We start from the raw sequence: 13,937 nt of genomic DNA, 5'->3' as shown, positions 1-13,937 counted from the left end.
TGATTCTATCTGTTTCTTTCAGAAAAATCACCACCCATTTAATGGAATTTTATCTGATTCTGTAGATCAGATTTCTTTATTCTGGATATCATGATAACAATGCAGGAAGTATGTACTATTTCTCATTTCTGCAAGTCGTCTTCACTGCTGAAAGAAGAAATTTTTTAAGCTGTAGCAGAGTTCATCTTGGTCCATCTTTAATGGAAATTCTGATTTTGTTTTTAATTTTTGATAACCTTTTGCTAAAGGTATGAACAACCAAAGAACTTATCTTGTTAGGCAAGTCCACATTAATAAGAATGCCTAGAAGAGGATTGATTCTTCAGACCCGGACCCACTGGCTACTGTTGGGTCTTGCTTTACTCTGCAGTTTGGTATTATTTTTGTACCTTCTGGAGTGTGCCCCCCAGACTGATGGAAATGCACCTCTTCCTGGTGTTATTGGGGAAAATTATGGTAAAGAGTATTATCAAGCCCTCCTACAGGAGCAAGAAGAACATTATCAAACCAGGGCTACCAGTCTAAAACGTCAAATTGCCCAACTAAAACAAGAATTGCAAGAAATGAGTGAGAAGATGAGATCATTGCAAGAAAGAAAAAATGTAGGGGCTAATGGCATAGGCTATCAAGGCAACAAAGAGCAAACACCTAGTGATCTTTTAGAATTTCTTCACTCCCAAATTGACAAAGCTGAAGTTAGCATAGGAGCTAAATTACCTAGTGAGTATGGAGTCATTCCCTTTGAAAGTTTTACCTTAATGAAAGTATTCCAGTTGGAAATGGGTCTCACTCGCCATCCTGAGGAAAAGCCAGTTAGAAAAGACAAGCGAGATGAATTGGTAGAAGTTATTGAAGCTGGCTTGGAGGTCATTAATAATCCTGATGAAGATGATGAGCAGGAAGATGAGGAAGGTCCCCTTGGAGAGAAAATGATATTTAATGAAAATGACTTCATCGAAGGTAATGTGAAAAATATGTTGGTCCATAGTTACATTAGTTGACAATGCTATTATTCTATGCTGGTAATATAAGTCAGTCATTATTTACAGTGTTGAAATATTTGAGTTTTTACCCACTGCATTCCACCAATAATTTGAAGTGGCTTTTTTAAAAAAGTTATAATGTGACCATAATAACATAGAGGACCGGGGAAATAGAATAAATCTAAGTTTATATAGATAAATACTACATAGGGCTCAAGTTGAAGGGCTCTTAGGGCTATGTATGTATTTGTACATGTATGTTTTTGCATTCCTCTCTTAGCTGGTCTTGATGTTCCTTTTTTGTATTTTTCAAAATGTATGAACTAAGGTTCATGATTTGAAAACCATTTGATAAAGGAAAGAAAAAACCCTAATTTAGTAGATTGATGGTTATTCTATATTTTAGAGGGAGGAGAAGCACATGTCAGAACATCAAGGGGGCATATATAGTTTTGAAAAGCATATTTGGTATTTGGAAAAGTAAAGAAATAACCTATTTTCCTAATACAGACTTCAGAAAGGGCATGGGATGTATACATTTCAAGATGGAGTATGACTCAAAAGTTGAGGAACACTTCCGTAAACTTAAGATATTTGCTGACTGATATAAATAGAAATACAGTTCCCCACCCATCTCCATCTTAATCCTTCCTGCTAGATATTTAATTATAAACTTAAAACCATTTTGGATATAAATCTCTCTTGAAAGTTCTCTTTGCTTGATTTATGAACAGTATACCACATGTAGTTTCTTTGGCCTTGAATCATCATGAATGGCACTTGCTATACTACAATATAGTAGTACCTTGAGACCTTTGGAGGCCATCAGGGAGGGCATTGTGCTTTTCCATTGTACTGTAGCTGTCTTCGTTGTAGCCACTTCTTTTCTCTATTGTCACGTACTGCAATTTTGGATGGGTCGTTTCTCTCAAAATTCTTCTAATTTTTCTGCAAGCTCAGCTTTTTGTCTTTTCACCATATTTGTAGCTTATGGCAGAATTGAAAGCTGCTGAGAAAATAACTCACTAAGTATAAAATGTCTTCACATCTGCCTGAAAAAAGAAAGGAAGCCATGTCGGTTGTATATTCTACAGCTTCTGCTTATCTTATAACTCTTTTTGGATTCTTTCACTGACAGGATTTTTTTCTGCATGGAACATACTTTGTCCTCTATTTCTCTTCCACTCAGCTACCCTCCACCCCAGCAAAAATAAAAAATAATTACTTATTATTCAGTAACTCCTATTCCTTTTCCAGACTTTAGCTTAGAAGTCACTTCACTTAGAAGTCATCTCCAACCTGCAAGTCTTAAGATAACAGTGCTTCCTGTGTTCTCTTGTAACCTCTACCCTGTGTCTCCTCTCACAGCACTTGTCATAGTGTATGGTGTTTCCCATTTCCTAATTTGGAGTTCCTTTTAGTCTGTAAGCATCAGGATTGGTCTCTCTTGTTCATTGTTTTATTCCCGGATATTGACTGACTCACACATCTGTAGGTCTTCCCTCTCTCCTGAATGTCACACTTAAAAATCAGATTGCCCAGTAGACTTCCAAACTTTTCTCCTGCAGGTATCTCAGATCACCATGTTTAAATCTGTACTAATTTTTCTTTGTCTGACTTCACTCTGAGAGAGAGAGAGAATGTGTGTGTGTGTGTGTGTGTGTGTGTGTGTGTGTGTGTTTGTAGAGTGAAATATATATCAGTGTATTGTTTTTATTTCCTTATTTTTCTGCCTCCCTCACTAGACTGACTGTTCCTCAAAACCAGGACTATATAGCCCTCTTTATACCACCAATGAGTGACACAAAGGCCCTCCATTTATTTTAGTTGAACTGAACCAAGCAATAGAAGTTTTGACTCTCAGGTCTAGAATTCAGTATTGGTTGAAGTAATTTATTTTCATCATATGATTACTGTGTCAATAGGCTCTACTATGAAAAGAGTCATATGTAAAAAGGAATAATTGTGATTTGGAGCATATTTATGGATTGACTAATAATAGAGCAGTGAACATTTTTTTAACCTCTCCTTTTAAAGAAATAATTGTTTACAACTCTACAGTGGGGATAATTATTTTCACAAAATGATTAAAAACACTACATGTCTGGTTTTGTACTTTTGGTCTTTGAATAAAATCAATATTCACATCGAATTTATAAACTTTGACATGGAGACATCTTTGTCCCTAACTCTTTTCCTTTAGGTTATTATCGCACCGAGAGAGATAAGGGCACACAGTATGAACTCTTTTTTAAGAAAGCAGACCTTATGGAATACAGACATGTGACCCTCTTCCGCCCTTTTGGACCTCTCATGAAAGTGAAGAGCGAGATGATTGACATTACTAGATCAATTATTAATATCATTGTGCCACTTGCTGAAAGAACTGAAGCATTTGCACAGTTTATGCAGAACTTCAGGTAACTCTCAGGGCTTAATGATTTGGCTACGCACTCCTGAAAAATCACATTTCATACAGATTTACTTAATTTATCTTCACTGAATGTGATTACATAGAATTACAGAGTAATTTTATAGGCTTTGGGGAATCTTAGTTTTTGATAGTCTCTTTTTTTAATGCATGCATAATATATTGTTATTGACAGTTTGAACTTTGAAGTAAATTGAGAGTGACAACTATTAGACACTACAGTTGATGACCTTTATAACTGTGTGTGAGTTCATTTTAGGACGAGTTGAATTTTTAAAAGCAACTTTATTGAGGCATAATTTACATAAAATAAAACCCACTTATTTTAAGGATACAGGTTTCATGACTTTTGACAAACCTGTACACTCATAATTGCTTTACCAATCGACGTATAGGACACTGCTATTTCTCCAGAAAATTCCCTTGAGAACAATGGAATTTTAAAATTGAAATAAATTTTAGAAACATAAACATTTAACTAAAAATGAGTTATTCTGTCTTGAGAAGCAGAGACTTTAACAATTTTTAAAAGAATTTTTTCCTTTTTTTTGGTCAATAAATTTGGATATTTTAAAATGCTGAAGTGTTAAAAAATTAACAAATATGTATTAGGGTAGCTATTTGAGGAAAGTTTTGCCTTTTTGTTTTAATTTAACAGTTGTCATGTTTTTAATATTTTAATATGCTAGTTTTAATGCTTTATAATCCCATTCTTTATTCTCATATTGAAATCACTGGATTTAAAAGTTAATGCTGTTCTGTAGCAGAATATCTAGAAATCATGCTTCCAAAAATGAGTTTTGCCTGTTTGAAATAGCTCACTTGAGATCTGATTTCCTAAAGCATTTTTTACTGCTTTTCTTGGAATTGCTTTCAGATGCTACATTATTCTTTACAGTAAGTAATCTCAGCCATGGCAAATATTTATTCCTTGATGGTAGGTATAAATTCTGGAATTAGCCAGTCTGAAGACAAAATAACTCTTTTTTTTTTTTTTAAGATTTTATTTATTTATTCAACAGAGATAGAGACAGCCAGCGAGAGAGGGAACACAAGCAGGGGGAGTGGGAGAGGAAGAAGCAGGCTCATAGCAGGAGCCTGATGTGGGGCTCGATCCCACAACGCCGGGATCATGCCCCGAGCCGAAGGCAGACGCTTAACCGCTGTGCCACCCAGGCACCCCAAAGACAAAATAACTCTTGACCAACAACTTGAATACTTACTTATTTGGTTTTGAACTGATTAGACTTCTTTCCTTTAGTAGCTTGTAATTTGCTTCTGAAGGCAATACCAAAGCAAAAGTTCCAAAAATATTTTGAAATATGGCAACTTCCATGGACCTCCAAGGGCTATATTCATGTGCTTATGTCGTTATGTGTTTGCTCTGATACCTTTAATAATTCAGCAATATTGCCATTTTTATATTTAAAGTTTCATGCAGTGTCATTCTAAATGAGTAATGCCTCATTTGTTTTGTTAAAGCTTCATGTGATTGCTTTCTGAATGAGTAGTTCCTTATATATTTTTTGAATGAACTTTATTTTTCAATTCTGTTAGGGATGTTTGTATTCATCAGGACAAGAGAATTCATCTCACAGTGGTGTATTTTGGTAAAGAAGGACTATCTAAAGTCAAGTCTATCCTAGAATCTGTCACAAGGTTGGTGAGCCATGTCCAAATTAAAATCCTTGATAGATAACATTAGAAGAATGAGAATTTCACTTATTTAAATGAGCTAATTTTTAATAGCTGCTATTTAAAAGTCGGCTGAGCGCATGAGTGGTGGTGCTAATAAGTTCCTCATTTCATCCCTCAGTTCACTCATGCAACTCTAAATGATTCGTCTTCCCTGTCTTTTTGGCAGACAGCCTGGCATGATCTGGGTCCTCTCACTCTGTGGCCCACCCACCTTCTGTTTATTTGCCTCCATTTATTACTTCTTCATTCCCTTCTGTTGGACTCTTCCCCTTTTTCTAAATCTAATCCCTTCACTTTGATATCATCTCCGGAGCTTTTCTCTCACTGTCACCTCTCTTTCCTTCCATTTTCCCAAGTTCCGTCTTCTTGCCCTGCAAATGATGCTTAGGTCTCTTCTGTCCTTAAGCCACCACCACCTGACTCTATAGTACCCAGTAGCTAGTGGTAGGTTTCTGTCCTTTCATAGCTAAACCTCAGAGAACAATAGTTCTCTAATCAGGCAACTCATATAGTACCTGGCACATAGTAGGTACTCAGGTTTGAATGAATGAATTAGTAATTCCTTAATACTCCATTATTAATTCTATAGCTTTTCAGCCTTTTCATCTCTTAAGTCATGGGCCCAAAGTTATGACCTAACTGCCAAATTCAACCTTTTCTCTGTCATCCTCTTTGATCGCTTTTTTACATTTGATGCCTAACCAGTACTTCCTTCTGGACACGTTCCTCTGATATTTGTAAAATGTATATATTTTGTAAATGTAAATATGTTACAATGTAAGATATTAGGTTGATTGTCTTTTCCACCAAGCCAACTCTGTATCCTTTACTTGCTTCTTTACCTTTCTGCTAGTTGTGGCCATTCCCTAAGAGTCCAGATTTGGCCGGCCATTCTTCTCGAATCGTTCAACTAACATTCCTTGAGTCCCACCGACTATGTTCCAGGTACACTGCTCGGGAGTCTGACTGGGGTGGTTGGAATAGACGGGCACAGAAGAGGGTGTTACAGTCCCTACCCCTAAGGGACTCTCACAGCACACATATAAAAAAACAAATATTGTCTTTTCTTCCCCCAACACACTAGCTGCTTCTCCTGGTGGCCCTCTTTCAGTTCAGACTAAGACCATTTTCATGATTACCTGGGCTTAATGTCTGAGAGCTAGCATCTTTCATTCTTTACCTCTAGTCAGTTCTTGCTTACTGTACAGGACCTCTTCCCTGTCCTTTCCTTGCTGCTGCCACCACCCTAACCCAGGTTCCCCCTCCCTTTATTTCTTTCCTTCTTTTCCCTCTTTACCATTTTCAGGTCACCCACTAAGTGCCAGGCACTTATATTGGTATTACTGAAACTGTCCCTGCATTAATCAGTACTCCTTAGTGGCACATGATGGAAACCCATCTTGAACTTGCTTAAGGAAACTGGGAGTATTATGGAAGAATCTTGGATAGCTCCCAAGCTAAAGGGATTATTACAGCCAGATTTGGGGAAGAAAACCAAAACAGCTTTGATATTTTAGGGACTGGAACCAGAGACTTGAATACCATGAAAATTCTCTTGTTATCTTCTTGTCTGTTTTTCTCTGCATGTTGACTTCATTCTCCTATTGCAGATTGGCTTCTTCCACATGTGAGGTATATGGCTGTTGGCGGCTTTGGGCTCACATCTTCTCAGCTTTGCCATCAGAGAGGAAAGAGCTTTCTCCCAGATCCAGTTGAGAAAAGCCCAGGGAAGGAGTTTTGCCCACTCTTGAGCCGGTCACTATGGCCAGGTGGGGTGGGGGTATTGTGATTGGCCCAGCTTGAGTCTGGTCTCCGTCCCTAGGAAATTACTGTGGTTGGGGTGTTCTATGATTAGTTCCTCCAGTGGGTGCTGGGAGTGTGAGGTGGTAATTAGTAGTTTTCCCAAAAGAAGGGAGAGATTTATATCCCATGAGAAGGGTAATGTGGGCATTCAGAGCATGTGGAGTCCACTGTATAAACTATTTGAGACTTTGCTTCCATCTCTCCATTCCCCATTCTATACTGTTATAAAGAGTAATCTTCCTAAACTGTCCCTTTTTGATCTGGCCATACCCTAGCATAGCTGTTGTCCAACTTTAACATCAGAGTCACCTGGAGTGACTTGTCCAGAGAGAGACAGATGCTCCGCATCACCCCTAGTATCTGATTCAGGGGTCTGGGGTAGGGCCCAAGAATTTGCATTTCTAATGCTTTCCCATGGGAGGCAGATGCTGTGGGTATGGGGACTTCACTGTGAGAACCACTGCCAGAACCCTGGCAGAAAAATTCCTCCTTGCCTCAAAGACACTGACCAACTTCTTTAACTTCTCACAGAAGGCACTCCTCAGTCTGACCCTTTTCTGGTCTTCTCTCATTGTTCCTATTTTAGGATCCCTTTGTTCTAATCCAGTTTGTTTAATCCCTGTTCTCTAAAATGCTTTCTACTCTCTTACATCTTTGCCTTTGAGAATAATTAATTGGAATAACCTTTAAACTCACTGCTGAACTCAGGAATTTAATCAAGGCATAACTTAAATTCTGCTTCTAACATCTCTAGTCTCTACTCTCAGACAAAAGCAATCTTTTTTTCTCAGAACTGCTGTTCATTCATTCATTCAGCAAATATTTATTGAACTCCTACTCTTTGAGGAGGTACACTGTATCCACAGTAATGAACAAAACAAAATCCCTGCTCTCATGGAGTTTATGTTCCAGTGAGGGGGAGACACTTGAACAAACATGTCTGGTGGTGCTGAGGAAAGCAAAGCTGGGCAGGGGGATAAAGATTTAAAGAGAGGGAGGTCAGGGCAACTTCACAAATGGTATGAGGGGGATCCCTCTGATAAGGGGACATGTGAGCAAAAATCTGAAAACACAAGAGCACTCTTTTGAGTGTTCCATTCATATGGAATGCTTTGTTTATTACCAAACGTTATGCCATTTTTCCATGTGTATATTTCTTATCTCCCCAATAAGTTTTTAAGATCCTGAAGGGCAGTGACCTCTCAACACTTTTTAAGCTCACATCACCAGCATGCTGCCTCGGATATGGGCATTTAGTGGATATCTGTCCCTGATGATGATCATACAGGTGAAGCTGATCATTTCCTTTCCCTGTATCCGTAGAACCAAAATAAAAAAATACTTGAAGTGTAAAACATATTTTGTAAGTCTTGTTGAAAGAAGAGAGTTGTTAAACTTTAAGTGGGACTTATCCTTTGTTGTATATGCTTTCCTCCTAGTGAGTCTAATTTTCACAATTACACTTTGGTCTCATTGAATGAAGAATTTAATCGTGGACGAGGACTAAATGTGGGTGCCCGAGCTTGGGACAAGGGAGAGGTCTTGATGTTTTTCTGTGATGTTGATATATATTTCTCAGCCGAATTCCTTAACAGCTGCCGGTTAAATGCTGAGCCAGGTGCGTAAAATGTTGGTAGATGAAATGAGTGCAAAAATTTAGACAGTGTCAGCGTGTCCCATATTTTGAATCAAGTTAATTATGTTTTCTTAAAGTTATATTAGGCATTCTTTACTGGAATGTTAAGTAGAAAAGTGAAAATTTGCCCCTCTGAAGTTCATACCCCTGTTCTCTTGTGGCCAAATTCCATTGTCAAAATTTGAATCCAAATAAACAAAAGCAAAGAAAATGTCTTAATATTGACAAGGAGGAAGCAGCACTTATCAGAAAAAGAGCCAAGCAGACAATCTGGAGATGTGTGAGAGAAGCACTCTACCTCAGGCCAGTGGTGCCAACACAGGGACACACACACATGAAGAAGCCTAAATACAGACGGTGCTTGGTGTCCATACTATGTATTTGGGGATCATTTACTCTGCTTTGCTTTATGTTGTAGTTATTTTTTGAAAATGTATGAGCAGGTGACATTTTTATAAATCATGTCTTATTTTAGATGTGAAAAAGAACTTTTCTGTGCCAAAAAAATCTCCCAGTAAAAGTTTTTGTGTAGAACTATTCAAATCGTACAAATTATTACCCTATTAATTATTTTCATTAGGGATAATTGTCAGGAACTCTTTGAGTGCCTAGTGAATACATGAGGGTTAGGTTTACTTTTGTTACACCAGACAGCATGAAGTTCACAATTGTGGAAGTTGAAGGAAACAAACATTTGCTCAATGTAAAAGAAATATTTTAATGTCTAGAAATAGATTTGCCTCTGAGAATTGAGCTTCCATCCCTAAGTGAGTTTTAACGAAGGTGAGGTGAGCACCTAGTAGAGTTCTTGTAAAAAGGCTGCCACGTTGCCACAGGTACTTGACAGTTACTGAGCACTTCATATTATCACGTCTGACTGAGGCCAGTCTTAGCAAGGGGTTCTCTGTGGAGGGGAGGTGTGTTCCTGAGTCTTTACAGGTCCCTTCACTGCTATCAGTTTGAATGCTAATGACAAGATTTTCTGCAGAGGCTGTTAGGTCAGGTATTTTTAACTCTTCCCAACTCTTCCAAATCTTACCAAATCTATCTACGATTTTATATTTTAATTATTCTATATAAATCTGTTCATTGTATAGTATTCTTTGGATTTACTGTTTCTATGATTCGTTTTGGAGGGTGGATTTAACAGACATTTCTAAGTTCTTGGTGATTGTCAGAGGTTAGCCTACATCTAACTGCTAATTAGATGAAAGGATGAGTAATAAATTGTTCACCTATTGAATAACTGGGCAAACACCTTTGTGTATCTCTCCAAAGTCAAAGGGAATAAATGTGTGAAACACCCTTTAGTCTGTTTTTTTAGTCTATTTTAGGTTATAATTTTGTAGCTTGGCCTACTGATATGTTATAAAATCATCGTTATGTTCATCAAATCAGCATGATGTTTACTAGCCTGAAAGTTGACAAAATACAATATTGATAAAGTCATCATATATGACCAAAGAAATATCAATATTAGATATTGATAACGCAGTAGTGATCAGTCTTTTGTTTTATGACTTCATTGTACAGTGTAACCATATATTTTAATTTATAGGTAAGAAGGTGTTTTACCCTGTGGTGTTCAGTCTTTACAACCCTGCCATTGTTTATGCCAATCAGGATGTGCCACCACCTGTGGAGCAGCAGCTGGTAAGACTCACTGTCAGTTATGAAAGGCCACAAAGATCCTTGCTAGGTTCCTTTATGTTTGTTTCACAAGTAGAAAAGAAAGTTTCCGTAAAAAAACTGTAGTTATTTTTTCTAAGATTTTATTTATTTATTTATTTATTTGACAGAGAGAGTACAAACAGGGGAAGCAGCAGAGGGAGATGGAGAAGTAGGCTCCCCACTGAGCAGGGAGCCCGATTCGGGGCTCAATCCCAGGACCCAGGGTCATGGCCTGAGCCAAAGGCAGACATTTAACCGACTGAGCCACCCAGGAGCCCCAAAAAACTATAGTTATTATAAACACATTTTCATAGTATCTTTTACCCCTCCCCCATAAGATACTTTCCCACTTACTGTTTTAGAATTAAGTATCATTCTAGATGGGGAAAGAAAACGTTGGACCACAGAGAAAACTTAATGTTGTAGAATATGAAGATTTTACAGTCACTTCTGCCAGTGTATTTTCAATAAAACTAAAAATAAATTTTAATTTTAAATCTTATTAACTAGAAATTAAAACTACAAAATAAACTAAGAAGGAATAATATTCTGTGGGAAATTACTTAAAAAGTCATGGAGTGGAAATGCCACATAACAGAACTACAGTTGTTAATAGTTATATAAGGTTATTTATTTTAAATAAAAATATTATGTTGGAATAATTTAGATTTACAGAAAAGTTGGAAAGATGCTATAGAGCATTCCTGTACTTCACCCAGTTTTCCCTCTGATTAATATCTTATGTAACAATTTCTCAAAATTAGAAATTAACATTGGTAAGTTACTGCTAACTACACTGTAGAGTAGGATTTCACCAGCTTTTCTGCTAATGTCCTTTTCCTCTTCTGGGTTCCAGTCTAGAATACTATACTGCACTTAGTCTAATTTTTTATTGTTAATATTAAATAAAAATGAAAACAAATGAACTAAGAAGTCAATTTAAGATGTTAAAAAATGAATAACTGTGAGGAAAGAAAGATAAGGCAGAAATTAATGAACCAAAAATAATAGCTTGACTAACATATAGGAGCTTATTCTTTATGTGCAAAAAAAATTTTTTTAACCAAAGTGGGCAAATTTGAGGTAAAAAGGAAAATACAACAACTGGGAGAAATCAATTTTATGATGTAAATTTTAAAAATTCTAAATTAAAGATTTGAGAATTTATAAACTATTAACACAAGCAAAGTTTGTGTTAGCATCTTATAAATAAAAGAGATGGAAGCCCTGAAAAGACTAAGAACCACTTAAAAAATTAGAACAGTTATCAAAAAAATTACCCTGCAGGTGCAGAGGTATAATGTTTTACTGGTGAGTTTTTCCAAACTTTCAAAGAACAAGTTAAATTAGTACCATATGATCTACTTAATAAATTTTATGAAGCCAACATTATCTTCAGACCAACACCTGGCAAAGTGTCTGTATACACACACCCCTCTACCTACTCTGTAGGGCAGTATTAGGAATATAGAAACAAATGGGATCAAAATGACAAACTAGGCACCCATATTAGCCTTATCTGACACTCTAAATCCTTTGTAAAAGTGGATTACTTAAAAGAAAGTATATTAGCATTGGAAAATGAGAGAAGTGCCATTGGTAGAAAATTTTGAGAAATTTATAAAAGATGGCAATAGTTGGCATAGGATTGATAGAGGAAAGAAGAATCTAGAACATGTTCAGGAGAACACAAGATGGGGGCACCTGGGTGGCTCAGTCATTGGGCGTCTGCCTTCAGCTCAGGGCGTGATCCTGGCATTATGGGATCGAGCCCCACATCAGGCTCCTCCGCTGGGAGCCTGCTTCTTCCTCTCCCACTCCCCCATTTGTGTTTCCTCTCTCTGGCTGTCTCTCTCTCTCTGTCAAATAAATAAAATCTTAAAAAAAAAAAAAAACCCACAAGATGGGGCTGCTCTGTATCCTCTGAGCTCATAGAAGACAGAGTGGTGGAGTCCATATTCTCTGGGTGTATGCTAAGCAACAGGCATCATAGGGATTGGACTGCAGGCTGTGGCAGTGTATGTGCTTCCTGGAGCAAGAAAGGCAGTGTAGGATTTTGGGAATATTGAATTGTAGGATGGATAGGGAGCCCCAGGCTCTGAAAAGGAGCTGCTGTTGGCACATTGTGCCCAAGACCACATTCGGCCCCTCTTCCACTATCACTGGAGATAGGCCCCGTAATCATAGCTAACAGCCAAGGGCTTTTGAACAATGATTTTTTTTTTTAACTATGCTCCACACCCAGCATGGAGCCCAACACGGGGCTTGAACTCAAGACCCTGAGATCAAGACCTGAGCTGAGATCAAGAGTTGGATGCTTAACTGATTGAGCCTCCCAGGCACCCCGAAGAATGATTTTTGAAACAAAAATCAGTAGCAATTAACTGAGAGTAGCCAAACCAACACTATGAAAGAGAGGCACCAAATTTCAATAAACAGAAAAGATAACACATGAGAATATGAATACAGAATGAAAACAACTTTAAGATAAATATGTCTTTAGGGAGAGAAAACATTAAATTCATAAGACCAGATTTGTTGCTAAAAAAGGTCAACATGGAAATTGTGAAAATCTAAAACTCACTAAATGGGCTGAATAGTGGAACAGTCACAGTTGAAACAAACTTGTAAACTAGAAGACAAGCCACCTGGACACACAAAGACCAAGAGATAATGTGAGAGAAAAATTGAGACATGAGGAATCACTCAAGAAGCCCCCAAAATTGTTAATAGGAGTTCCAGAAGGGAGAGAAAAGAAAGAACAGACAGTGGAGGAAATAGAGGAAACCTTCAAAGAGCTAAGGAAAGACAGGTCTGGCATTTGAGAACTTATCTACAAACGAGTAAGAATCAGATTGGCATTTGCCTTCTTTTTGATGATATTGGTGCTAGAAGACAATAAAACAATATCTTGAATGTTGTGAGAGAAATAACTTTAATTCTGTAATTTATATTTGACCTATTTGAGGACAAAATAGATATTGTTGAATATTTAAGGACTCAGAGTTTACTTCTTTTAGATCTCTTCAGCAGAATGTGAAATGAACCCATTTGAAAGAAGACCTGAAAATAAAACAGTTGTCACCACTACAAAAACCCCAGGAAACTTTTGTTTAAATAGTTGTTGATGAAACACATAATAAAAAAGAAATGAATAGCAATTGGGGATTTAAAATTCAAAGGGTGCACACAAATGTGTATTACCTAGCTCTGTCCCCTGAGAGGACCTAGAAGCAGTAATACCCCAAGAGTAACAAGCATACACAGCTCCCAGATCTTAGTGCAGGGACAGGAAATCAAGGAGCCTGAAGTTCCAGAAAGTAAGGCAGTACTCAAAAAAAAACAAAATGATGAGGGTGTGTCAAAGGGACACAGGAGCCTGAAAGAACTCCCAATGGCAAAGTTGGAACAATTTGAGCAACAAAATAACATAGTACTGGATTGCAACCCCAAGCATAAAATAAATATCCATGAGTCCATACTGTTATAAATAAATTAGCGAGTGAATAAATAATAAATCAATGGATAGACAAACTGATTAGAATAAGAGTAGATAAGGGAGAAGAGCTAAATCTTTGCTACAGAATTCCAAATAACTTATTTAGATACTTTCTTTTCCAGTAGGTGGAGCTAGGTGAAAGAATTGAGTATGGAAAGAGAACTAACTTCTCAATGCAGAAACCTGGCAGACACCACCTTAAGCCAAATAATGTAG

At 37.3% G+C, this 13,937-nt stretch overlaps 1 protein-coding gene across 8 annotated transcripts in view; it reads left to right on the top strand.

Moving 5' to 3' along the window:
• CSGALNACT2 (chondroitin sulfate N-acetylgalactosaminyltransferase 2) overlaps positions 1–13,937 on the top strand; it is a 43,200-nt gene that overhangs the window by 14,274 nt on the left and 14,989 nt on the right. For 3 of the 8 annotated variants that reach the window (XM_034662888.1, XM_034662890.1, XM_034662892.1), the window contains 5 exons: positions 23–960; positions 3,187–3,403; positions 4,972–5,073; positions 8,355–8,533; positions 10,110–10,204. In XM_034662888.1, the coding sequence (XP_034518779.1) occupies positions 300–960; positions 3,187–3,403; positions 4,972–5,073; positions 8,355–8,533; positions 10,110–10,204 (1,254 nt within the window). In that variant the 5' untranslated portion in view covers positions 23–299. Of the gene's footprint in view, positions 1–22; positions 961–3,186; positions 3,404–4,971; positions 5,074–5,965; positions 6,058–6,722; positions 6,882–8,354; positions 8,534–10,109; positions 10,205–13,937 lie in introns of those variants that run through there. The other 5 variants (XR_004626200.1, XM_034662894.1, XM_034662895.1 and 2 more) reach the window with 5 other exon arrangements.

This window comes from Ailuropoda melanoleuca, chromosome 6 (assembly GCF_002007445.2).
Source record: "Ailuropoda melanoleuca isolate Jingjing chromosome 6, ASM200744v2, whole genome shotgun sequence".
NCBI classification, from domain to species: domain Eukaryota; kingdom Metazoa; phylum Chordata; class Mammalia; order Carnivora; family Ursidae; genus Ailuropoda; species Ailuropoda melanoleuca.
Note: the sequence above shows the minus strand (reverse complement) of the source record. Positions and strands in the feature narration are given on the sequence as shown.